The 24,450-nt window shown below is 39.6% G+C and overlaps 3 protein-coding genes across 9 annotated transcripts; all 3 read left to right on the top strand.

Annotated features, from left to right (window-relative positions):
• The first annotated feature begins 257 nt into the window (after positions 1–257).
• LOC131318185 (KIN14B-interacting protein At4g14310) lies at positions 258–16,141 on the top strand. Of its 3 annotated transcripts, XR_009197539.1 has the most exons (6): positions 258–2,673; positions 3,328–3,944; positions 4,711–5,232; positions 14,947–15,015; positions 15,473–15,523; positions 15,704–16,141. XR_009197539.1 is itself a non-coding variant. In XM_058348015.1 (5 exons), the coding sequence occupies exons 1-4, from the start codon at positions 433–435 to the stop codon at positions 15,495–15,497; spliced, it is 3,405 nt and encodes a 1,134-aa protein (XP_058203998.1). In that variant the 5' UTR covers positions 258–432; the 3' UTR covers positions 15,498–15,523; positions 15,704–16,141. The 3 variants fall into 3 exon arrangements, 2 of the variants coding, with proteins under 2 accessions (XP_058203998.1, XP_058203999.1); XM_058348015.1 differs by lacking the exon at positions 14,947–15,015; XM_058348016.1 differs by lacking the exons at positions 14,947–15,015; positions 15,473–15,523; positions 15,704–16,141 and adding an exon at positions 10,880–11,097.
• LOC131318188 (putative pentatricopeptide repeat-containing protein At1g12700, mitochondrial) lies at positions 7,848–11,184 on the top strand. 4 transcript variants are annotated; one of them, XM_058348020.1, is made up of 3 exons: positions 7,848–9,525; positions 9,646–9,778; positions 10,391–11,097. In XM_058348020.1, the coding sequence occupies exon 1, from the start codon at positions 7,848–7,850 to the stop codon at positions 8,691–8,693; it is 846 nt and encodes a 281-aa protein (XP_058204003.1). In that variant the 3' UTR covers positions 8,694–9,525; positions 9,646–9,778; positions 10,391–11,097. The 4 variants fall into 4 exon arrangements, with proteins under 4 accessions (XP_058204003.1, XP_058204002.1, XP_058204005.1 ...); XM_058348019.1 differs by having other exon boundaries at positions 7,848–9,778; positions 10,391–11,184; XM_058348022.1 differs by having other exon boundaries at positions 7,848–9,869; positions 9,905–11,097.
• A 2,322-nt stretch (positions 16,142–18,463) lies between the features above and the next one.
• LOC131318186 (pentatricopeptide repeat-containing protein At1g63330-like) lies at positions 18,464–23,413 on the top strand. 2 transcript variants are annotated; one of them, XM_058348018.1, is made up of 5 exons: positions 18,464–20,532; positions 21,489–21,544; positions 21,699–21,857; positions 22,479–22,629; positions 22,960–23,413. In XM_058348018.1, the coding sequence occupies exon 1, from the start codon at positions 18,607–18,609 to the stop codon at positions 20,467–20,469; it is 1,863 nt and encodes a 620-aa protein (XP_058204001.1). In that variant the 5' UTR covers positions 18,464–18,606; the 3' UTR covers positions 20,470–20,532; positions 21,489–21,544; positions 21,699–21,857; positions 22,479–22,629; positions 22,960–23,413. The 2 variants fall into 2 exon arrangements, with proteins under 2 accessions (XP_058204001.1, XP_058204000.1); XM_058348017.1 differs by lacking the exon at positions 21,489–21,544 and having other exon boundaries at positions 21,700–21,857.
• The last annotated feature ends 1,037 nt before the right edge of the window (positions 23,414–24,450 follow it).

Raw genomic sequence — 24,450 nt, forward strand, 5'->3', positions numbered from 1 at the left:
TATTTTTGATTTAATGAGTGGTAATAAGTGGAGAGATATATAAAAAAAAAATTAAAAAACGTGTAAAAAAAAAATAAAATAAAATAAGATGAGAGTTGAACCAAATATGGTGCCTGTTACTCCGTATTTGATTCTTAGCAGAACGCTCCTCCTTAATTAGGAGAAAAACATGTCTGCCACGTGCTATTAACATCGGAGATAGCGACACAGAAGAGGCGGAACCTCAAAAATTCAAAACCAACACCCAAATCCAAACACAAATTTCACTTTCCCGCCCAAAACTGCTCATCCCTTCTACCTTTCACCTTTTTCCACCCCAAACCCAGAAATCTTCCAATCCGAAACCACAATCTCATCTGTCTCTCTCTAAAACCCTTTCACCTGATAGCCACACAACAACTCATACACAAACCCATACACACACTGGTAAAGATGGCAGCATCATCAATTCGCCGCGCAAGAGACTACGCCCCCGCCGGCGGCGGCGGAGGTGGAGGGACGGTCACGGCGGCTGTGGCGGCGAAACCCACCAAAACCCTGACCCCAGTCTCGACCCTTGAGGCCCTAAAGAGATCCACCGGAAAAGAAAACCCTAGACCCACTTCCCGAGGACGTGCGGCGACGGCGCAGAAGCCAGCGATGATTCGGCCGATGCCTCGAATCGACAAGTCGACTTCGTCGGTACCAAGAGGTAGGTGCTCTAGTCCCTCTGATTTCAATAGGGTCCTGTCTGATTTGCGGAAAGATGCTAGGGTTTCTAGGGTTTCGGCGTCCGGAGTCGAAGCCGAGCAGCGTTCGGTCTCGAGTGGTCGGAGGAGTGTGATTCAGCAAAAGAAGGTTTCTTTGAGAGATTTGGATGCAAAATCGAGTGGAGGAAGTGAGAATCGAGTTCGGCTTCTAACCGAGCGGAGAAATTCGGTGTTTAGTGAGGTGGGTAGTGAGAGAAGGGCTGAGATTTCCGAGAGGATTCAGCAAAAGAAGGGTTCTTTGGGAGATTTGGATGCGAAATCAAGTGGAGGGAGTGAGAACCGTAATAGGCTTTCTCACGAATGCAGGAATTCAGCAGTTGGTGAGGTTGGTAATGAGAGAAGGGGTGAGATTTCTGAGCAATGTGGATCAAATTCTAAAGGAAGTGAAGAAGTTAGAGGTAGGGTTCTTGAGAGGATTCAGCAACAGATTGGTGGATTGAGGGATTTGAATGCGAAATCAAGTGAAGGAAGTGAGAAAGTAGTTAAGGAATGGCAAAATTCAGTGAATGCTGATGTGGCTATGGAGAAAAAATGTCAAAGCCATGAGCAAAGTGAATTTTATACTCACAGTGGTGAAGAGGCTAGTGTTAGGGTTCCTTCAAGAATTCAGCAGCGGAAGGGCGGTTTGAAGGATTTGGATGTGAAATCAAGTGGAGGAAGTGTGAATGGAGTTGGGGGTTTGAAGGAATGCGCAAATTCAGTGAATGCTGAGGTGGGAATGGAGAAAAGTGGTCAGAATCACAAGCAATGTCAGTTGTCTACAAAAGGAGGTGAAGAAGCTAGGGTTAGGGTTTCAGATGAATTGAAAGGAGATGGAAATCTAAACACAATTCCGGCAAAGTCATGCTTAGGTAGTCACGATTCTAAGCGAATCGTAGATTCGAATTTGAAAGTTTCAAGTGGTTTAAGAGTTTATGAGGAATCAAAGGGTAGATCTTCGGCTGATCTGAAATCTGTGAGTGGAGGTGAAGTAGGTGGGAAAGAATTGGGCCGGAAAACTCTGAATGGTTCAAGAGGCTCAGAGATCTCGAAGGCAAAGTGTGTTGTTGAAGAAGTTATGGGTGGTGGGAGCATCAACAAATATCCAAGCAGGCTCCATGAGAAGCTTGCCTTTTTGGAAGGAAAGGTGAAGAGGATTGCATCTGACATAAAGAAGACAAAAGAGATGTTGGATAAGAATAATCCAGATGCGTCAAAAGTGATACTTTCGGATATTCAACAGAAAATCTCAGGAATTGAGAAGGCGATGGAGAGTGTTAACGGTGTTGATGGAAAGATAGGTGTACCCAAAGTTACTGAAACTGATGATGTATTGAGTAAAAGTTCGGATAAGAGTCAAAACAAGGAAGTGGATCCTTTGAAATGTTCTGTTAAAGGCTTGAATTCTGAAGAGCTGGAGGCAAGACTTTTTCCTCATCAAATGTTAATTAGAGACAGGACATCGTCGAAAGTGTCATCAAATCATCAGAGTGATCCTGTTGAACCTAGCTTTGTATCGAAGCCTGAGGAGAAGTTGTTGGGCTCCAATGATGAAAACTCCATTGCATTGGAATTCTTGGCTTCCCTGAACAATGAGCAATCTAAGATTACAAGGAGGGCTGAAATTGGTGGTGTGGAATTCACTGAAGTTCAAGAAACAGATGGTGTTGTCAATTCAACAGAACAAGATTCTTCCAAAACAGGCAGTGGGGAAGGGGGTTTTGAAATGATTCTCACTACAGATGAAAAACTGGATGATTTTGATGATCAGGAGAATAGACCGGCAATGACAGTGGATGAAGAGATCGATGATAGCTTGATTTATCAGTTGAATGAAATTGGTCATAAGACTGCGACAGGAGGATGGTTTGTATCTGAGGGAGAAGCTGTACTTCTTGCTCATGGCGACGGTTCGTGTTCCTTCTATGATATCATTAACTGTGAGGTAAGGCAACTAGTTTTCTAATGTGCTTATCACAAATTGCTATTGTAGTTAGCAGTGTGCTTTTACTTCCTAAATGTGCTTTTATAGCAAATTAATTAGTAGTTAACAGAATTACTTTAGTTTGGGAACATTATCAAACCATATCTGCGCACAGTGCATTCCACTGCATGCTTCATGTTGGTATGACCATTATGTTCCGTTTGGATAGATTTGGTTCCCAATGAAGGAACTTGGCATCATTACTGGATGAGAATATCCCATATTACGGCTGATAGCTTACCTACGGATATTGATATCAAGTTTTGGAGCTTTATCATGAGGTTGGAATAACACGTTTCTTTTAGCTATAGCCTCGAGTTTATCTTCCACTCTGATTTCTCAAATCCACCTATATGTTTTAATCAATTCAATTTTTTTTGTAAATTGAACTACAAGTATTTCATTTGCAATCCACATCTATCCAGACAGAGCCTCAGACTATGCTTTAGTTTTTTGTTGTGAGTTGTACTGATTTCTTCTTTGATGTTTTCCTATGTCCGTGTGTCTTGGATTATTCACTTTGATCAAACATGGAAGTATCCCACAAGACCAACATCACAAGAATGCTATTTCTTCGAAGCCTAGCTATTTACTGATGCTATCCCATCATTACAGGATAAAGCTGAATACAAGCCCCCTGTGGAAGTCTCACATAATCTATGGAGGGATTGTTGGATAATTCGTGCCCCTGGTGCAGACGGTTGTTCCGGAAGGTATGTTGTGGCTGCTTCTGCTGGCAATACCTCGGATTCAGGATTTTGCTCATGGGATTTCTATAGCAAAGATGTGAGAGCATTTCACACTGAGGATGGCATTGCTAATTATTCACGAACAGCACTTGCTCCCCTACCAAATAACACAATATATAGAAGAAACACTCTATCTTCTGTTATGGCCCCAGAAAACCACCAATGGTGGTATAGACCTTGTGGGCCACTTATCGTGTCAACTGCCAGCTGTCAGAAGGCAGTTAAAGTGTATGATATCCGCGATGGTGAGCAGATTATGAAATGGGAGGTGCAGAGGCCTGTTTTGGCAATGAATTACTCCAGTCCTTTGCAATGGAGAAGCAGAGGGAAAGTGGTTGTAGCGGAGTCAGAAAGTGTTTCACTTTGGGATGTGAGCTCTCTGGATTCTCAGGCATTACTGTCTATTTCTTCTTGTGGTCGGAAAGTGTCTGCACTTCATGTGAATAACTCTGATGCAGAACCGGGAGGAGGAGTAAGGCAAAGGTAATACTTCTACTTTGTTGCTTGTGTTAGTTTTCTTCTATTATTTGCTTGTGGTTGGTTCACTTGTCTGCTTCATTTGCTCCGCCATAGCATGCCCAACCACCTCATTCAATTAAGAAGCCATGAGAGATCTCATCTTAGGATTCTTTGCAATGAGTGAAAGTGGTTTTATGGCCATCTCCAGCCCAAACTTGTACTTAGCTTCAGCTTAAAATTTCAGTAAAAGCTTCGTTTGAAATGAACCACTCTAATGGGTAAGCTCAGATTAAGCATCTGAGCTTGTTCATTTGGGGGCTTTAAAACCCCTATGCATGGTTCCCAATACATTTTCTCTATCTCTCTCCACTCAAACCTCCTTCGAAACCCAAAACGAACAAGCCTGACTCAAAAACTCCACTATTGCACAACAGTAATTTGAAAGCCCCAAAGTACCCTTGAAGATTTGGAGTAAAATAAGAATGATCCTGCGTTTATTTGAGCTTAAAATGATGAACACTCAGAAATGAGTATGGAATAATGCACAGCAGAAGGTTGGGTAAAAGGCAAGGAATGGAGATGCATACTGGATGTTCGTTCCCAAAAAAAAAAATTTACTGGATGTTACTTGTCTGGTGATGTTCTATTTGGAATCACTGCTTTTCTTTTTTTTATCTCCTTAGTTTTGGTTTATGACGACAATACTAGCATTGATTGGTAACCAAATATTAGTAAAGCTTCTACCAATGCTCTCGTACCAGTCCTAACCTTATGCATTCTTGAAATCCAGAGTAAGTTCATCCGAAGCAGAAGGAAATGATGGAGTCTTCTGCACCCCTGATTCCATCAATGTACTAGATTTCCGCCATCCATCTGGCGTAGGTCTCAAGATACCCAAACTTGGTGTCAATGCAACGTCAGTTTTCTCTCGCGGAGATTCCATTTTTATTGGCTGCAATAACGCCAGGTCATCGGGAATGAAGCAACCCTGTCCTCAGGTGCAACAGTTTTCATTGCGCAAACAGAAGCTTTTTGGCACTTACTCTTTGCCAGAATCCAATGCTCACTCCCACTACACAGCCTTAACGCAAGTCTGGGGAAATCCAAACCATGTCATGGGAGTTTGTGGATTGGGACTGTTCGTTTTTGATGCATCAAATGATGATGGATTGCAGCAGTCTCTCTCCACAGATTGCAGTAACTTACAGAAGGTTAAAGAAGTTATTGGACCAGATGACTTGTATTCCCCTTCTTTTGATTACTCGGGGTCCCGTGTTCTCCTCATATCAAGAGATCGTCCGGCTTTGTGGAGGTACTTATCATAATGATGATTATTTGCAGGCTTGTTTAACTTATTTTACCCAAAGTGGTGAACTATAAGCGTGATTAGTGCTGCTGTTAATGTCACGTTCAATGTAGGAGTAATAATTTTGCATTTTGCTGTTTTTTCTAGTAGGGTGCTCTTTTATTTGTAATATGAACAAATGATGTGCATTATGTTTATTATTATAATCTTGCTTAATATCATATTTTGAGGATCTGTTTGGTTAGATGGGAATTTCGAATGAAGATATCAATATTCAATAATCATCAGCTAAGTCAACTTTGATAGGTTGGAGAAAGAGTCTACATGGATTTCTATACTGAGTATGAGACCTTTATCTTGATGAATTTGGAATCACTGTATAATAGGAGGGATTTGAAACCCTTAATGGTAAGGATTTTAGCATAAAACACATGCTTCTACTTCTAATTCTACGTTTACTTTAGTTCTACAAAGCCATCTATAGCTATACATCTTACAGTGTTACGGACGTTGAACACAAAATGACTTTATTTGAGCCTTAGTGATCAAGAATGACCTGTTTAACAAACGATAAACTCTAAGAACTTGTAACACACCACACATCCTGTGTGCTTGAATGTTGCAGATATATTAGCCACGTTGACCACTCTTGTAAGTACCTTAACAAGCTTACAAACTGGTGAACAAGAACGACTTGCTGTTTATCTAACGGAACACTGTATGTGCTTTGAAAGTTGCAGATTTATTAGCCTCATTGACCACTCGTGTAAGAACCTTAACGAGCTCAAAACTGGTGAGCCGTAAACCAAAACTCTCACTCTTGAGTTTCATCTAAGCCTGTACCCGAGTATGACTATCTAACTGAACCTTTTCAATGCATTGTACCGGGCAATGCTTTCATTTTGCTTGCCAAAGCGCTCATGGGCATTGGCAGTGAATCTCCAACTTTCTGGCCCTCTCAGTTGGAGTATTAGTTTCAACAAAGGAACTTTTCTTCATCACAAGTTTTACTTGGTAACAGAATTTGATCAAAGTATTCTCGAGAGGGTACGTAAGGGGAGCATCAGGAGCATACATGAAATGCAAATGTCCTGGTGATTGGTTACGTCTTTGCTAATTCTAGCCTCGGCACGGTGTGTAAGCTAAATATTCTTGTCACTTACTATCTTCGGCAAGGACGGATGTAGAAATCTAGTCTAGTAGGACACTTTATCAATCATAATCATAAATTTTTTCCCTAGCCACAATAACATTTTAAGTAGCACTACATTTCGACATGCGTTACTAACTTCAAAAGTTTATGCCTACCTTTTTTAAAAGTATCAAAAAATGGGTACAAAATCTTAGACAATTTTGAAAGCATGTTTTACATCGACGTTGACAAGTTTTTACAATGATCATTGTGGTCTTATTTTATATTTATCCGGACGGTATTAAACTCAAGTTAACAAAATCTAACTTTTTTGAAATCCGCAGTTGCCGATATATAACATATTGCATTATTTATTATTGTTGGCCCCACGAGATCCACTTGCTTTACATATTGCATTACTTAAATCGTTATTTTGCATTTACGCGGTCGGACTTCAAAGCAACAATTTGCAAATGATAATAAAAACTACTTTCCTGCTTTTATTTTACATAGATAACCATACTACATATGATTTTGAAAGAAACCTTTCCTGATCTTTTAAAAATTTATTCTTAATTTATAGTATTAAAGTATAGACAAAAAAACACCAAGAATATGTAACAACTTTCCATTTTGCCTGTGGGTCAAGTGACTCGCATGGCATGATCTATTTTCAGATTTTATCGCCGCAAATTAAGAAAGCGGAACGAGGCCTATTATACAACCTTATCAAGCGGAACACATTTTCAACCATCCTTGCACAAACGAACATCAGAAAAACAGTAGAGTAAGAGGTCGTTCCACTTTTACAAAAAAGGAAGTTAAAGAAAAAGAAGGTAATTTCAAGGTCAAAAATCACGTTTTTATGCAATTAATTTTTCTATCAATGTGGATCTTATTTGATAGATCTCATTGAGATCTTTTAAACAGTGTAAAAAAAAATTGAAAAATCATTTTTCATTTTTGTTATATTTGAATTTGAAATTACATTTTTTTTTAAAAAGAAAGTTTTGGGAGAAAGCGGGACGTCGCCTTACATTTTGAACGAAAATTTTGTACCCCAAATAACGAAGCCTTAAGTTGCGAGGTTTTAGTGGTCGACGACAACGACGCCGTTTTGCCCAGATTGGAATGAACCTCCGCTCCTGAAGGTGGGACGGTGGAAAATCGACTCTACGACGGCGAGGCTCAATCCATCCACAGAGGCTTTTTCTTGTTGACCTAATTCCATTCCGTCAAGATGCGAACAAGAAGAATCGCTGCTGCTGGTGCTTTGATTTTCAGAGCGACAGCACGTAATAACTATCCAAAAGGTAACCCATTTCTCCATCATCATACACTCTTGTTTCCTACTACCTAATTTTCTACAAACCCTAATCCCCCTGATGTCACTGCAATAACAAAGCGGCAGCAACTACAGAAATTGTTGTCGGAGAAATCTAAAACGGGTTTCGATAAGCTCGACGATGCTCTTAGTTTGTTCCATCAAATGGCCCGATTTCAACCTCTTCCTTCTGTCGTCCATTTCACTCAGCTGTTTGGTTCTGTTGCCAAGATGAAGGAATATTCGACCGTCATTTCTCTGTTTAAAGAAATCCGCGAGCTGGGTATTCCTATTAATGATTATACGCTGAATATTTTGATCAATTGTTTCTGCCGGTTGAATAGAGTGGATTTTGGGTTTGCTACCTTGGGTATCTTCTATAAGTGTGGTTATACTCCGGACGTGACTACCTTCACTACTCTAATAAACGGGTATGTTTTAGAAGGTAAGACTTCTGAGGCTGTGAATTTGTTCAGAAGGTTGACGAAATATGGAGACATTGAACCTAATGAAATCACATATGCGACGGTCATAAAAGGGCTTTGTAAAGTAGGAGACACTACAATGGCTATACGGTTACTCAGGAGTATGCAAAAATGGAACAGTAGGCCTACTGTTGTGATGTATAGCACTATCATCGACAACCTTTGTAAGGACGGGAACATAGATGATGCTTTGCGCCTCTTATCGGAGATGAGAGAGTGGGATATTATGCCTAATGTGGTCACCTACAACTCTGTGGTTGATGGCTTATGCATCTTAGGGCGATGGGAGGATGCCACAAGGATGTTGAGTGACATGATGGAACAAAACATTTTCCCTAATGTTATAACCTTCACTATGTTGGTGGATGCACTTTGCAAGGAGGGAAGGACCGAAGAAGCGGAGGATATACTGGATATTATGATTCGAAGAGGTGAGAAACCCGGTGTTATCACTTATAGTGCACTGATGGACGGATATTGTTTGCGAGGCCAGATGAAGAAAGCAAAAGAAGTGCTCCCTAGTTGATAAGGGCCTTGAGCCGGATATCCGTTGCTATAATATTTTAATCAATGGTTTTTGCAATAAGATGAATATAGATGAGGGCATGGATCTCTTTAGAGAAATGTCACATAAACGGTTAAAACCTGCTACTGATACTTACAACACTTTGTTAAAGGGGTTGTTACACGCAGGGAGATGTGATGTAGTAGATTATATATTTCATGAGATGAAGTGTAGCGGTCATAATCCTAACATTTTAACTTACTCAATCTTGTTAGATGGATTCTTTAAGAACCAAAAAATTGGCAAGGCAGTAGAGGTGTTTCATTCAATGCAAGATCAAGGAATAGTTCCTAATGATGTTATTTATCTTATCATCATTAATGGAATGTGCAAAGCTGGGAAGATTGAAGATGCTCGAAAAGTTTTTGGTATCTTTTTAGCTAAAGGATTGAAACCCAATGTTAAGATTTACAACACGATGATTAGTGGACTTTGTAAGGAGGCCCTGCTGGATGAAGCTGAGGAGTTACTATTGCAAATGGATAAAGATGGGTGCCCACCAAATGAAGTGACTTTTAACATTGTTGTTCGAGCATTCCTGAAGAGGGGAGACACAGACAAGGTTAAGATACTTCTACAAGAAATAATCAAGAGGAATTTCAAACCAGATGTATCTACCATGTCCATAGTAGCGGATTTACTTACAGTTGATGGTGAAGATAGCAATTTTTTAGAAATGATCATGAGTCTTGTGCCAAGGGAGGATAGAAAGGCTGTGTCCCAAGATTAAGGGATTGATTTGAAGGTATCAGATTATGGATGCTTGTGCAAGTGACATGGAAGGATTTATGAGGTTCTATGTTTTCAACTTTAGGAGCAAGTTTGACCTTTTCCATTGACCTCTTCTATTGAAATTTGCCTTTTGCCAGTAATTTTGCTTGAGGTTAAACTATAATTTTTGTTGCGGAGGCAGAAAGTGTTTCACTTTGGGATATGAGCTCTCTGGATTCTCAGGCATTACTGTCTATTTCTTCTTACGGTCGGAAAGTGTCTGCACGTCATGTGAATAACTCTGATGCAGAACCGGGAGGAGGAGTAAGTCAAAGGTGATACTTCTACTTTGTTGCTTGTGTTAGTTTTCTATTATTTGCTTGTGGCTGGTTCACTTGTCTGCTTCATTTGCTCCGCCATAGCATGGTCAATCACCTCAATCAAGTAAGTAGCCACTAGAGATCTCTTCTTAGCAATGAGTGAAAGTGGTTTTAAGGCCATCTCCAGCCCAAACTTTTCTTAGCTTCATGTTAAAATTTCAGTAAAAGCTTCGTTCGATATGAAGCACTCTAATGGGTAAGCTCAGATTAAGCATAAATCAACTTAAAAGCTCCACTGATGCACAACAGTAATTTGAAAGCCACAAAGTACCCTTGAAGATTTGGAGTAAAAGAAGAACGAGCCTGCCTTGATTTGAGCTTAAAATGATAAACAACACACAGAAATGAGTTTTGACTAATGCACAGCAGAAGGTTTGGGTAAAAGGCAAGGAATTGAGATGCCTTATTCATACTGGATGTTACTTGTCTCGTGATGTTCTATTTCGAATCACTGCTTTTCTTTTTAGTTTATGACGATAATACTAGCATTGATTGGTAACCAAATATAAGTAAAACTTTTACAATGCTCTCTTACCAGTCCTAACCTTGTACATTCTTGAAATCCAGAGTAAGTTCATCTGAAGCAGAAGAAAATGATGGAATCTTATGCACCCCTGATTCCATCATCGTACTAGATTTCTGCCATCCATCTGGCATAGGTCTCAAAATCCCAAACTTGGTGTCAATGCAATGTCGGTTTTCTCTCGCGGAGATTCCATTTTTATTGGCTGCAATAACACCAGGTCATCGGTAATGAAGCAACCCCATCCTCAGGTGCAAGAGTTTTCGTTGCGCAAACAGATGCTTTTAGGCACTTACTCTTTGCCAAAATCCAATGCGCGCTCCAACTACACCGCCTTAATGCAAGTCTGGGGAAATTCAAACCACGACATGGGAGTTGGTGGATTGGGACTGTTCGTTTTTTATGGATCAAATGATGATGGATTGCAGCAGTCTCTCTCCACATATTGCAGTAACTTACAGAAGGTGCCCTTCTTTTGATTACTCGGTGTCCCGTGTTCTCCTCATAACAAGAGATTGTCCGGCTTTGTGGAGGTACTTGTCATGATCATGATTTATGCTTGAAACCTGTTTAACTTATTTTACCCAAAGTGGTGAACTATAAGCGTGATTAGTGCTGGGGTACTTGTCATGATCATGATTTATGCTTGAGAGCTGTTTAACTTATTTTACCCAAAGTGGTGAACTATAAGCGTGATTAGTGCTGCTGTTTATGTTATGTTCAATGTAGGAGTAATAAGTTTGCATTTTGATGTTTTTTCTAGTTGGGTGCTCTTTTTATTTGTATTATGAAAAAAGGATGTGCATTATGTTTATTATTATAATCTTGCTTAATATCATATTTTGAGGATCTGTTTGGTTAGATGGGAATTTCGAATGAAGATATACTCAATAAGCATCAGCTAGATCAACTTTGATAGGTTGCATATAGAGTCTACATGGATTTCTATACTGAGTATGAGAGCTTTATCTTGACGAATTTGGAATCACTGTATTATAGGAGGGATTTGAAACCCTTAATGGTAAGGATTTTAGCATAAAACACATGCTTCTACCTCTAATTCGACCTTTACTCTTGTTTTACAAAGCCATATACAGCTAAACCTCTTACAGTCTTACGGAGGTTGAACACGAAATGACTTTATTTGAAGTCCATGTCCCTCCAAACAGAGCCTTAGTGATGCAGAATCACCTGTGTGCTTGTACACACCACACATCCTGTGTGGTTGAATGTTGCAGATATATTAGCCTCGCGTGTGGACCCTTCTTATAAGAACTTAAACAAGCTTACAAACTGGTGAACGACAACGACCTGTTGTTTAGCTAACGAAACACTCTAAGAACATATAACTCACACCACACATCCTCTGTGCTTTGAAAGTTGCAGATTTTTAGCCTCCTTGACCTCACAAACTGTTGAGCCATTAACCAGAACTCCCACTCTTGAGTTGTTGGGAATGCTTTTATTTTGCTTGCCAAAGTGCTCCTGGGCACGGGCAGTGAATCTCCAACTTTCTGGCCCTCTCAGTTGGAGTATTCTCCAGAGGGTAAGGGGAGCATCAGGTGCATACAAGAAATGCAAATGTCCAGCCGTCCAGGTGATTGATTTTGGTTACGTCTTTGCTAATACTAGCCTTGGCACGTGCGTAAGCTAAATATTCTTCTCACTTACTATCTCTGGCAGGAACGGATTGAGAAATCTAGTCTAGTGGGACACTTTATCAGTCATAATCGTAATTTTTTTTCTAACCACAATAACATTTTACCACATTTCGATATGCATTACTAGCTACAAAAGTTTGACTATTTTTTTAAAATGGGCACAAAATCTTAGACACAAATTTTAGAGCATGTGTTTTACATTGAAATTGACAAATTTTTAAAAGGATCATTATGGTCTTATTTTTCGTTTACGCGGACGGTATTTAACTCGAGTTAATCAAATTTAACTTTTTTGAAGTCCACAACTGCCGATATATAACATATTGCATTATGGATTATTGCTGGCCCCACAATGTCCACTTTACATATTGCATCACTTAATCGTTATTCCACATTTATGCAGTCGGAATTCAAAGCAACAATTTGCCAAATTTAACTTTTTTCAAAGTTTGCAAATGATAATCAAAACTACTTTCCAGCTTTTATTTTGAAGTTTAAAATTCATTTTTAATTTATAGTATTGAAGTACAGACATAAAAACACCAAGAATATGTAACGACAACTTTCCATTTTACCTGTGGGTCAAGTGACTCGCATGACATGATCTATTTTTGAAGTGGCAGTCAAGATCATTAAGCTGCAGCCAAATCACAAGTGTTAAATTGACGAAAATTAATGCACAACTAAAGGGACATCTTTTGTTTATCGGAACGGACAATAAAAACATCAGCTACGAAACTTATATCAAGGGAAAAAACAAGCACAATCTCACAAAAAAAATTATGAGATTTGGTGATAATAGGCTCTAAATTCTTATCTCATCCTTTCTCAATTCTCACCATCTAAATAAAGAGAACTAATGGAAAAAGTTGTACTCCATTGTTCTTTTTTGAAGTTTTCCCTTTCTATTTCTGTAACAACAAAAGTACAATTTTCGTTTTCCTTTCCCCTTCTCTGCACAAGATACTCCAGCGAGGCTCAATCCATCCACAGAGGCTTTTTCTTGTGGCATCCATCAAGATGCCAACAAGAAGAATCGCTGCTGTTGCTTTGATTTTCAGCCCAACAACGGCAGCACGTAATAACTATCCAAAAGGTAACCCATTTCTCCATCATCATACACTCTTGTTTCATTCTACCCAATTTTCTACAAACCCTAATCCCCCTGATGTCATTGCAATCACGAACCGGCAGCAACTACAGAAGTTGTTGTTGGAGAAATCTAAAACGGGTTTCGATAAGCTCGACGATGCTCTTAGTTTCTTCCATCAAATGGCCAGATTTCGACCTCTTCCTTCTGTTGTCCATTTCACTCAGCTGTTAGCTGCTCTTGCCAAGCTGAAGAATATTCGTCCGTCATTTCTCCGTGTGAAGAATTCCACGAGTTGGGTATTCCAATCAATGACTATACGCTGAATGTTTTGATGAATTGTTTCTGCCGGTTGAATAGAGTGGATTTTGGGTTTGCTAGCTTGGGTATCTTCTATAAGTGTGGTTATACTCCAAATGTGGCTACCTTCACCACTCTGATAAACGGGTACATTATAGAAGGTAAGACTTCTGAGGCTGTGAATTTGTTCAGAAGGTTGATGAAATATGGAGACATAGAACCTGATGAAATCACCTATGGGACAATCATGAAAGGACTTTGTAAAGTAGGAGACACTACGATGGCTATACAGTTGTTGAGGAGTATGCAGAAATGGAACTATAGGCCTACTGTTGTGATGTATAGCACAATCATCGACAACCTTTGCAAGGACGGGAACATAGATGATGCTTTGCGCCTCTTATCGGAGATGAGAGAGTGGGATATTATGCCTAATTTGGTCACCTTCACCTCTTTGGTTGATGGCTTATGCAAATCAGGTCGAGTGAAGGATGCCACAAGAATATTGAGTGACATGACAGAGCAAAACATTTTCCCTGATGTTATAACCTTCAATATGTTGGTGGATGCACTTTGCAAGGAGGGAAGGACCGAAGAAGCGGAGGGCATACTCCAGATCATGATCCGAAGAGGTGAGAAACCCAATGTTTTCACTTATAATGCACTAATGGACGGATATTGTTTGCAAGGCCACATGAAGAAAGCAAAAGAAGTGTTCAACTCCTTAGTTGGTAAGGGCCTTGAGCCTAGTATCCGTAGCTATAATATTTTAATGAATGGTTTCTGCAGTAAGATGAATATAGACAAGGCCATGGATCTCTTTAGAGAAATGTCGCGTAAAGGGTTAAAACCTGCTACTAATACTTAGCACTTTGTTAAAGGGGCTGTTACGTGCAGGGAGATGTGATGCAGCAGATCATATATTTCATGAGATGATGTGTAGCGGTCAAAATCCTGACATTTTAACTTAATCTTGTTAGATGGATTCCTTAAGAACCAAAAAATTGGCAAGGCAGTAGAGGTGTTTCGTTCAATGCAAGATCAAGGAATAGTTCCTAATATTGTTATTTATAGTATCGTCATTAATGGCATGTGCAAATCCAGGGAGATTGAAGATGCTCGAAAACATTTTAACTCCATTTTAGCTAAAGGTTTGAAGCCTAATGTTCAGTTGTACACTGCAATGATTAGTGGACTTTGTAACGAGGCCTTGCTTGATGAAGCTGAGGAGTTACTTCTGCAAATGGAGAAAAATGGGCGTCCACCAGACTCAGTCACTTACAATATTATTGTTCGAGCATTCCTTGAAAGAGGTGGCAGACACAAGCTTATGATACTTTTACAGGAGATGATTTAACAAGAGTTTCTCACCCAATGCTTGTACCATGTCCATGCTAGTGGATTTACTGACAGATGATGTTCAGGGTTGCACAATGTTTGAAATGATTCAGAAGCTTTTGCCAATGGATAAAAAAGAAGCATGAGCTGAATTTTAAGGGAATTGATTAGAAGTTGCTGAGAGATATTGCTGATTCAGAAGTTTTGACAGAGTGAGGAACATCCCCAAATGGCTGTTCAAGACAGTCGGAGAAGAGCATTAAGCCTTGTATTTTTCGTTGTAAGCATCTTCATCCCTTACTTGTGGCGACATTCTTCATCCTCACAAAATTTCTGCTTGATTTGCTGTTAGTTTAATCACTTTCAGAAAGAAAATGTCCAATCAATTCCCCAAAATTGTTGCAATTGCGACCGTTTACTGCTGCACTAGAAAGTATGTTGGTGACTGTAGTTATCATGGTTTCCATAGATTAAGGTTCTATGAAGTTTTTATCTCTGTTTCTGGGCAACTAGCCAGTGCTTTCTCACGTGATATTGGAACATTGACGCGGCAGTTCATCTTTTCCTTTATCCAGTGGAAATTAGAAATCTCGACTTGTGCTGGAGTTTAATCCAAATTCAAATGGAGCTATAATTATCACCAACTGGACCACTGCATTTTTATTCTTCAAGTGTATAAGTGTTTCTATGTCCCGAATCATGCATTCCAATTTTACAACATTGTTATTTCTCTGAAGGAATGGGGAGATTGCTCGATGCTAGCAACAATTGGCCTTGGTGCCGCTCAGGTACAGATTTTCGTGAAATTTGGATTCAAAAGCGTACTTCATCATCCAAACTATGCTGCCTGGGATTCATGTCTGTGTTCTTCACTTTCAATTAAAGAACAAATTTCATCATCCAAACTAATCTTACTTCGATGCTTCTTATGTTTTTTTTTTTTTTTTCCTTCACTTTTCTCTCTGCAGTCTCCTTGGGGTGTCGCTAGTGGAGCCATTGTAGGACATCTTCTAGCAACATCTATCGCCATTCTTGGAGGAGGATTTCTCGCCAACTATATCTCTTAACTGAATTTCCAATCAGGTCGGCTATTTTGGTGGAGCACTCTTTCTGATTTTGATGTAGCCACATTTCTAGGAGTGTTCTGATACATTTTTGGGGAGTCATTGGAATGAAGTAAAAAGAAGGAAATCTGTTTTACAAAAAAGAGAGCTGATGTACCAAAATACAACTTGGAATTAGGTAGGTATTAGAGGCAGGGCAGAGAAAAGAGAGATCACAAAACTCCTGTTGAAGACGGCACATCATGTACTTTTAAGCACAAAATAAGATTAGTTACGAATTGTTGTTGTTGTAGTCGTATGTCTGTTGATAGCAACTTATAGCGAGCTTTACCGTTAGGATTGTATAATGTCAATTGTAAATTCATCACTGTGAAACACCTAAGCCTGAAATTACAGTATTCGGTTATACGATTTCTATGGTTCACGCTATCTTCAGGCTTGTTCGATTTGTTGATCTGGAAAAAAGCTATACAAAATCCATGAAGAAAAGTAGTGTTTACTCAAGAATGCTTCAGAATCTGAATGAAATCTCGGTTATAATATCGTCAACGAAACCAAATAAATGCATAAACATGTATGCACATGGCATCTTGCGTGACAAGAGGGGTACTGAACAGCAGAGACCCAAAATACAGAGCAGAATTGAAGCTTCGTGAAGTGTCGAAAGAGGAGATGAGCCTTTTGGGTATCAAAATCATCTTTCACAGTGAGATTCATGTTCGTGTAGCACCTTCTTATTCTCCCCTGGCCCCTGCCAAACTCGATAATTAGGATTGCCTTCTTTCGATTCTGCATTACTGAATTGCCCGTTCATATTTCCCAAGGCATTGGTGTAGTAGTAGTAGTGGAACGAAATCAATCGATAGACACTGATGCAAAAAAGCCGATATATTTTTCAATGGCCAGACGCCTTTTTTAGCAACTATTAGTACCAATGTGTGGTGGAAAAAGTTCTGAAGCATTGCTCTGGAATAATATTCCTAAGCATAGACCGGAGAGCATTTCGACAATTCACTTCACGCACAGGGAAATCCGTTGAAAGAATTCCTCTGCCCTCAAGCTGTTCATTTGTGTACGGATTTAACCTTGGCTGCCCAAATTGTCTCTTTCTCAAGCTAGTAACGACTTCTAAAAGTACACATTGTATTTTTTGGCGTATGATTCAATACAAAATGAAATAAAGGAAACGATGAAGGGTTCTCTGCTAGCAAAAAATGTTCTGTTGACGTAAAAAACACTAACAGTATCACCCTCAACCCTCCCCACATCATTGCCGCCACTGCAATATTACTTCCTCTTTCCACAACGATCATTTTCCCATTACAACGCTCTTATGTTTTCCTATATTAAAAGATTACTGCGATTTCAAGAAATTTGAAGCGCTGTGAAGTGTGGAGAGCGGAATCTATATCATCCTTTCCAGTGATATCGGTGTAGGTATTCAGGAGCAGTAAAGAGTTATGCCCAATTTCATTATATGCTTTTCTTGAAATCAAAATTCGGCGGTGGATTATCCTATCCAACACACTAGCAATCACAACGCGTAAACTGCCCGGAAAAGCAGAAGGTGTAATAGACAAATATCTTGCACTGGCTCACAGTTGACATATGTAGTCGACACCCGAAAAATATACTAAACCGGAACTCAAAAGTTTGAAGTTTCGAATGAGAGTTCTTTTATATCAACTTATGCCAGTGAAGGACTTGATGAATGTGGGTTCACGAATTGTCCTCGGCACCCAATTTCTGTGTTTAGCTTCGTCCTCAGTGGGTGGGAGAACGAAGACGGCATATACTAACATCAAGTGGAGCAAGGTGGCATACTCCACGAACCAAACAAGCACACGGACGAACCGGGGTGGAACACGTTGTTGGGGCGGTGGGCACGGGCCCACCCCAGTTTTCAGAAAAATAACATTTTACATTAAATAACTTGATTTTTTGATTGGTTATTCTCCTTTCACACCCAATCTCACGAAAAATAGTTAGTTTGGTAACAGAGCTATAAATATTATGGGAAAATAGATACTATGGGAAAAGTCATTTTTTTCTTTTTGGAAGTTTTCCCTTTTATTTTTGCAAAATAAAATAAGGGATTTTAACCATTTAACCTTTTAAATTGCGATGTTCAGTGGTCGTCAACAAGGACGCCATTTTTTCAAGATTGAAATGAACCTTCCTTAAAGATGGGACGTTAGGCTCCCACATGTAGAGAGTTTGGGTTGAGTTATGTGTTTAAGCCTTTAAAGAGTTCGCGAGAGAAGAAAATAAACGGGGAGAGAGCTCAATCTCTCCCTCGTTTGGAAGGAGAAGGCGAGAGAGGGTGAGAGACGAAGGGAGACCGGAACCCTTCCCAAACCCAGTTCCGTTTCTTGCCAAAAGTAATGAGATTTCGTGAGAAAGAGGAGCGTGTGTCCATCCCATCGTCGGATCGTCGTTAGATGAGTGGCTGTGCGTCACCAGAGAAGAGAGGGAGAGTACCAAGTTTGCCGAAGATGAGAGGGAGAGAATTTCAGCTCGTCGGAAAGTCGCTGAAACTCTACCAATCGCATGTGAAAATTTGATTTCTCACTATTATTTGGATGGGAGAATGAGAAATCACACCACATCCTTTTCTTTTTTCCTCGTAGCCTTCCCTAGTAGGGAGCAATTGGCTAGTGGGAGCGGTAAATGGAAATACCCTTCTATCCTTTGACAAGAAAGATGGGACGTTAGAAAACCAAGACACTACGGCGAGGCTCAACCCATCCACAGAGGCTTTTCTTGTGACACCCATCCGTCCGTCGACCTAATTCCATTTCATCAAGATGCGGACAAGAAGAATCGCTGCTGTTGCTTTGATTTTCAGCCCAACAACGACAGCACATAATTACGGAAAAGGTGACCCATTTGTACATCATACGCTCTTGTTTCATACCCATTTTTCTACAAACCCTAATCCTCCTGACGTTATTCCAATAACGAATCGGATGCAACTACAGAAATTGTTGTCGGAGAAATCGAAAACGGGTTTCAATAAGCTCGACGATGCTCTTAGTTTGTTCCATCAAATGGCACGATTTCGACCTCTTCCTTCTGTCGTCCATTTTAATAAGCTGTTAACTGCTCTTTCCAAGATGAAGGAACATTCGTCCGTCATTTCACTATTTAAAGAATTCCGTGAGCTGGGTATTCCGATTAGTGAATATACGCTGAATATTTTCATCAATTGTTTCTGCCGGTTGAATCGAGTGGATTTTGGGTTTGCTATCTTGGGTATCTTCTTTAAATGTGATTATCCTCCGAATGTGTCTACCTTCAACACTCTAATAAATGGGTATGTTTTAGAAGGTAAGATTTCTGAGGCTGTGAATTTGTTCAGAAGGTTGATGAAATATGGAGACATCGAACCTAATGAAATCACATATGCGACGGTCATAAAAGGGCTTTGTAAAGTGGGAGACACTACAATGGCTATACGGTTGCTCAGGAGTATGCAAAAATGGAACTATAGGCCTGATGTTGTGATGTATAGCACTATCATCGACAACCTTTGTAAGGACGGGAACATAGATGATGCTTTGCGCCTCTTATCGGAGATGAGAGAATGGGATATTATGCCTAATGTGGTCACCTACAACTCTGTGGTTGATGGCTTATGCATCTTAGGACGATGGGAGGATGCCACAAGGATGTTGAGTGACATGGTGGAACAAAATATTTTCCCTAATGTTAAAACCTTCAATATGTTGGTGGATGCACTTTGCAAGGAGGGAAGAACCGAAGAAGCAGAGGATATACTCGAGATCATGATTCAAAGAGGTGAGAAACCCAATGTTATCACTTATGGTGCACTGATGGACGGATATTGTTTGCAAGGCCAAATGAAGAAAGCAAAAGAAGTGTTCAACTCCCTAGTTGATAAGGGCCTTGAGCCGGATATCCGTTGCTATAATATTTTAATCAATGGTTTCTGCAATAAGATGAATATAGATGAGGGCACGGATCTCTTTAGAGAAATGTCGCATAAAGGGTTAAAACCTGCTACTGATACTTACAACACTTTGTTAAAGGGGCTGTTACACGCAGGGAGATGTGATGTAGTAGATTATATATTTCATGAGATGAAGTGTAGCGGTGAAAATCCTAACATTTTAACTTACTCAATCTTGTTAGATGGATTCTTTAAGAACCAAAAAATTGGCAAGGCAGCAGAGGTGTTTCGTTCAATGCAAGATCAAGGAATAGTTCCTAATGATGTTATTTATCTTATCATCATTAATGGCATGTGCAAAGCTGGGAAGATTGAAGATGCTCGAAAAGTTTTTGGTACCTCTTTAGCTAAAGGATTGAAACCCAATGTTAAGATTTACAACATGATGATTAGTGGACTTTGTAAGGAGGCCTTGCTTGATGAAGCTGAGGAGTTACTATTGCAAATGGATAAAGATGGGTGCCCACCAAATGAAGTGACTTTTAACATTGTTGTTCGAGCATTCCTAAAGAGGGGAGACACAGACAAGGTTAAGATACTTCTACAAGAAATAATCAACAGGAATTTCAAACCAGATGTATCTACCATGTCCATAATAGTGGATTTACTTACGGTTGATGGTGAGGATAGCAATTTTTTGAAAATGATCCAGAGTCTTGTGCCAAGGGAGGACAGTAAGGCTGTGTCCAGAGATTAAGGGAATGATTTGAAGTAGTCAGATTATGGATGCTTGTGCAAGTGACATGGAAGGATTTATGAGGTTCTATGTCTTCAACTTTATTTTTTGGTCGGCGTTCTATGTTTTCAACTTTAGGAGCAAGTTTCACCATTACCATTGACCTCTTCCATTGACATTTGCCTTTTAACGGTAATTTTTTTGAGGTTAAACTATAATTTTGTAAGGTCAAGTTCTTGCGGTGTATTCATATAGATGATAAACTATTTTCCACTACGAGGTCTTTTCTATTGGTAAATCACTAAATCTTATCTTAAGTAGTTAAATAGTTATCCTTCCTCTTAAAAAGGTACATTCTCAAACACATGACTAATTACATGAGAAGCTATTCAGGTGAAAACACAAATGGCGTGAAATTTATGAGCACAAATGCGTATGAGTAATTAAATACTTATTACTTCAGTGTTTTTGTTTCTTATGTGTCTTTGTGAATGTTAAAATATTGTTATGTGAGGCTTATATTTTGAAAAGTGTTAAACGCAGTTTGCACCTCCTACTTAACTCAATCCCAAATTGGTCTGTCATTTTCCATTATCGGTTGGCCACTTACACTTGTAAGCCTGCTGTTACTTGAGATAACTGAAATTCTCATGTGGCACTTCTGTGTGATTCTTTTGGTAGTCTACAGGGGAAAAAAACCCTCGTTAGAATGTCCTCATGTCATGCCGTATGGTACGAAACTCAAGGAAAAAAAAAACTTTCTTTTGGTAACCCAGGGAAAGATAGGCGTCTAAATTGGTCGATTTGCACACTCTAGTTAAGAGACTCCACTGTTTAGTTTTTGTTCTCATCGTTGCGTAACTTGGTATGTTTCTTTGTGGCATGATTTGTATTTTGTGGACTTCAAATTTGTAGTGAACCCTGAACTTCCTTCCTGTCTCTTTCTCCCTCATTTGTTGTGTTGTTGAATATCTTCAAATTTGTTGTGGTGGTGTTGAATATCTTCCTCAGGGTATGCTGAAATCTTTCCTTATCAAAAGCAGAAGGAAGTTAGCTTTTAAAGTAGTCATTCAACTAGCACTGGATCTTGCAAGAGGGAAAAACTCTCAAACTCCCTCTATTTGGTTTTTGTTGTTCAAGCTTTTGAGAGTAATAGTAATCATTTTCCATGAATGTAGCAGAGTTAGGCATTCCGAATATGTTTTAAATTTGTGATTTGCTGAAACTGCCCTATGTTCCAATGGTTTACAGGTTAAGCTATCTTCATTCCAAGAAGAATGTCCACAGAGATGTAAAGACAGAAAATATGGTACTGGACATGACACGGACAGTCAAAATAGCTGACTTCGGGGTTGCTCGTGTTGAGGCTTCAGATCATGACGACATGACTAGCGAAACGGGAACCAGTGGTATGCACTATTTACCATCTCTCCGCCCCCCCCCCCCCCCCCCCCCCCCCCCCCCTTTCTCTTTGTGTGTGAGCACACACGTGTGTTGGCTTACATTTATATGAAAATGCAAATTACACCTTATGTTGAAAATCAGAGTCGCATTTGCTGGTTAACAAGTGATTTCACAGTGCTGAGGGGTTCTGTAAGTAAGGCCATGGATTGGGGTCAATTTCACACTACTTCATTGTGTTATAAAATGTGACGCATATTGGAATTTCATGAAAATACTGATTGGAACTGTTTTTCAGTCTTAATAGAAATTTTTTAGCTTCACTTTTGTGTTTTGACAAACTCCACATATGTTCAATGGAAGTTGCTTTGGACCAAATGATTAGTTACTATTAACCAAGTGTCAGATTACACCAAGTTCTATCATAGTTTGGGAGGGCAACTTTTTCCAGTGAACTTGGATCCCCTTTGCAATCCCAAATGTCATGAAGTTTGCCGTTTTTTCTCTGCAATGATGTTTGTTTCTGCTTTAAACCATGTGGGTGGCTAATGATAATGCAAGTTGGCTTGTGATGAGCGTGGTTCCCCATCCTCTTCCACTTTCTTATATTGGCTTGGAAAATGGTACAGGTTCTCAATGGCAACCCGTATAACAGGAAATGTGATGTATATAGTTTTGGTAGCTGCCTGTGGGAGACATACTCGCTGTGACATGCCGTATCCGCGTATCCTGACCTCAGCTTCTCAGAAGTGACATCAGCTGTTGTCTGCCAGGCGCCAGGTACTATTGATGTGAACGCGCTTGCGTAAGGGAATTTTGATATTGACTATACGACGAAAACCAAATGTGTTGGCCCTGGTTGGTGTTCAATTTGTTCTCTCTGTTTTCATTTTTCCTTTTGCTCTTCACAGAGAAATGGGTGGGTTTTTTCAAAAGCGTTTGAGCAACAGTTTCTAGGAGCATTCTACCAAACCAAGTTTTCTGTGTTTCCCTAGAAACAACAATAAAACAGAAAACAGAATTCCCTTACAATGTAACGTACGCCACTATTAGATCTCATCAAAACCGCTCTTGAATTTTTGATCAAATCCATGCTATATGGAATGACAGAATTTGAGGCCAGAGATAACTGGATGTTGACCAAGCTCTATTGCGAATGTAATGAAACGATGCTGGGATGCTAACACTGACAAGCGGCCAGAGATGGACGAGGTAGTTTCCATGTTGGAAGCCATAGACACATCGAAAGGTGGGGGTATTATCCCTCTCGATCAGTCTCGGGGATGTTCCTGCTTCCGTAGGCACCAAGGGCCTTGACTATGCAACTCTCAAGGCAGACACAATTTGATTTTGAGATGCAAAATTGTAAGCATCATCTATTTGTAGGTAATTTAAGTCGTGGGAATAGGGAGTGGAATCCCTGTTGCTTTTAAGGCCATGATGTTGTAAAGCTTTTCTTTGTTGTTTTCATTTCCTCTTGTACATAACTTGCATTTTCTTTTTCTCAATTTCAGAATTGTCCATCTTATGTAACTCGTCAATAAATTTTTTAAGCTTGAAGTCACCCAATGAGTACAACCCCCCAATGAGCACAACAATAAGCAATGAGCACAAAACAATGTGCGAGCACGTCACACCTTTCCCTGCTAGACATAAAAACATCAATTATATGTAATGACAACTTCCCATTGCCTGTGGGTCAAGTGACTTGCATGACATGATCTCTTTCCAGATTTCATTGTTGCATATAAATCTATTTGAACCCAATAATATTCTCCTCTTTTTTTCTGATAACCAAGGCAGCTTATCCGCACCTCAACTAATTTCCGGCCATGAAATTAACGACCGGATGAACCCAATAATATTCTTTTTAGCCTCATGTTCCTATCAAACGCATTAAGAATTTCTGAAATCTTTTTTCCATGCCCATAAACAAGCCTAACTACTGGGCTACCCTCCTCTTAGTTCATGAGTTCTCGTTATTACTAAATTGAAAAATTAGTACGAGGAATAAGTTTTTTCTAACCTAGTACTCTTTCTTTTCTTTTTTTGGGGTAATTAACCTAGTACTCTTGACGTTGCCATCCCTCCACCTGATATATTGGAGGGACTGATAAAGGAACAAAAGTAAAGAGTAATGCTACATATAATGAAGGAACAGATTCAGACACATTTGTGTCTTGAGCCATCCGATTTACGGGAGTCTCTCATGATGCACGAGGGACCTATACATGAGACGATTCCAGACATTTCTGTGTCTGACCCTGTAACCCACTGTTTTTCTTTCTTTCTTTCTTTCTTTCTTTAGTTGGTTTGCCTCTATAGTACGAACGGGTTCGATCATCAAAATGAACCTCAAAATTAGTTCGAAAATAGCTAGAATGATTTCATCTTAAACTGTAATTTTGTCTATGGGTAAAATTATACTCCAATAACAACGTTGACCATATTTGAGATGAAAACATTATGGGTTAACTAGTCACTGTCGCATAGCAAGTGTTTGGTTGATAAAGATATTCGGGTAATCTGGTGATTGGAGTAATTTTTTAAATGTTTGCAATTTACTATATGGATTAAAATTGCAAAAGTCATATTTAAATT

Source organism: Rhododendron vialii, chromosome 2a, assembly GCF_030253575.1.
Source record: "Rhododendron vialii isolate Sample 1 chromosome 2a, ASM3025357v1".
NCBI classification, from domain to species: domain Eukaryota; kingdom Viridiplantae; phylum Streptophyta; class Magnoliopsida; order Ericales; family Ericaceae; genus Rhododendron; species Rhododendron vialii.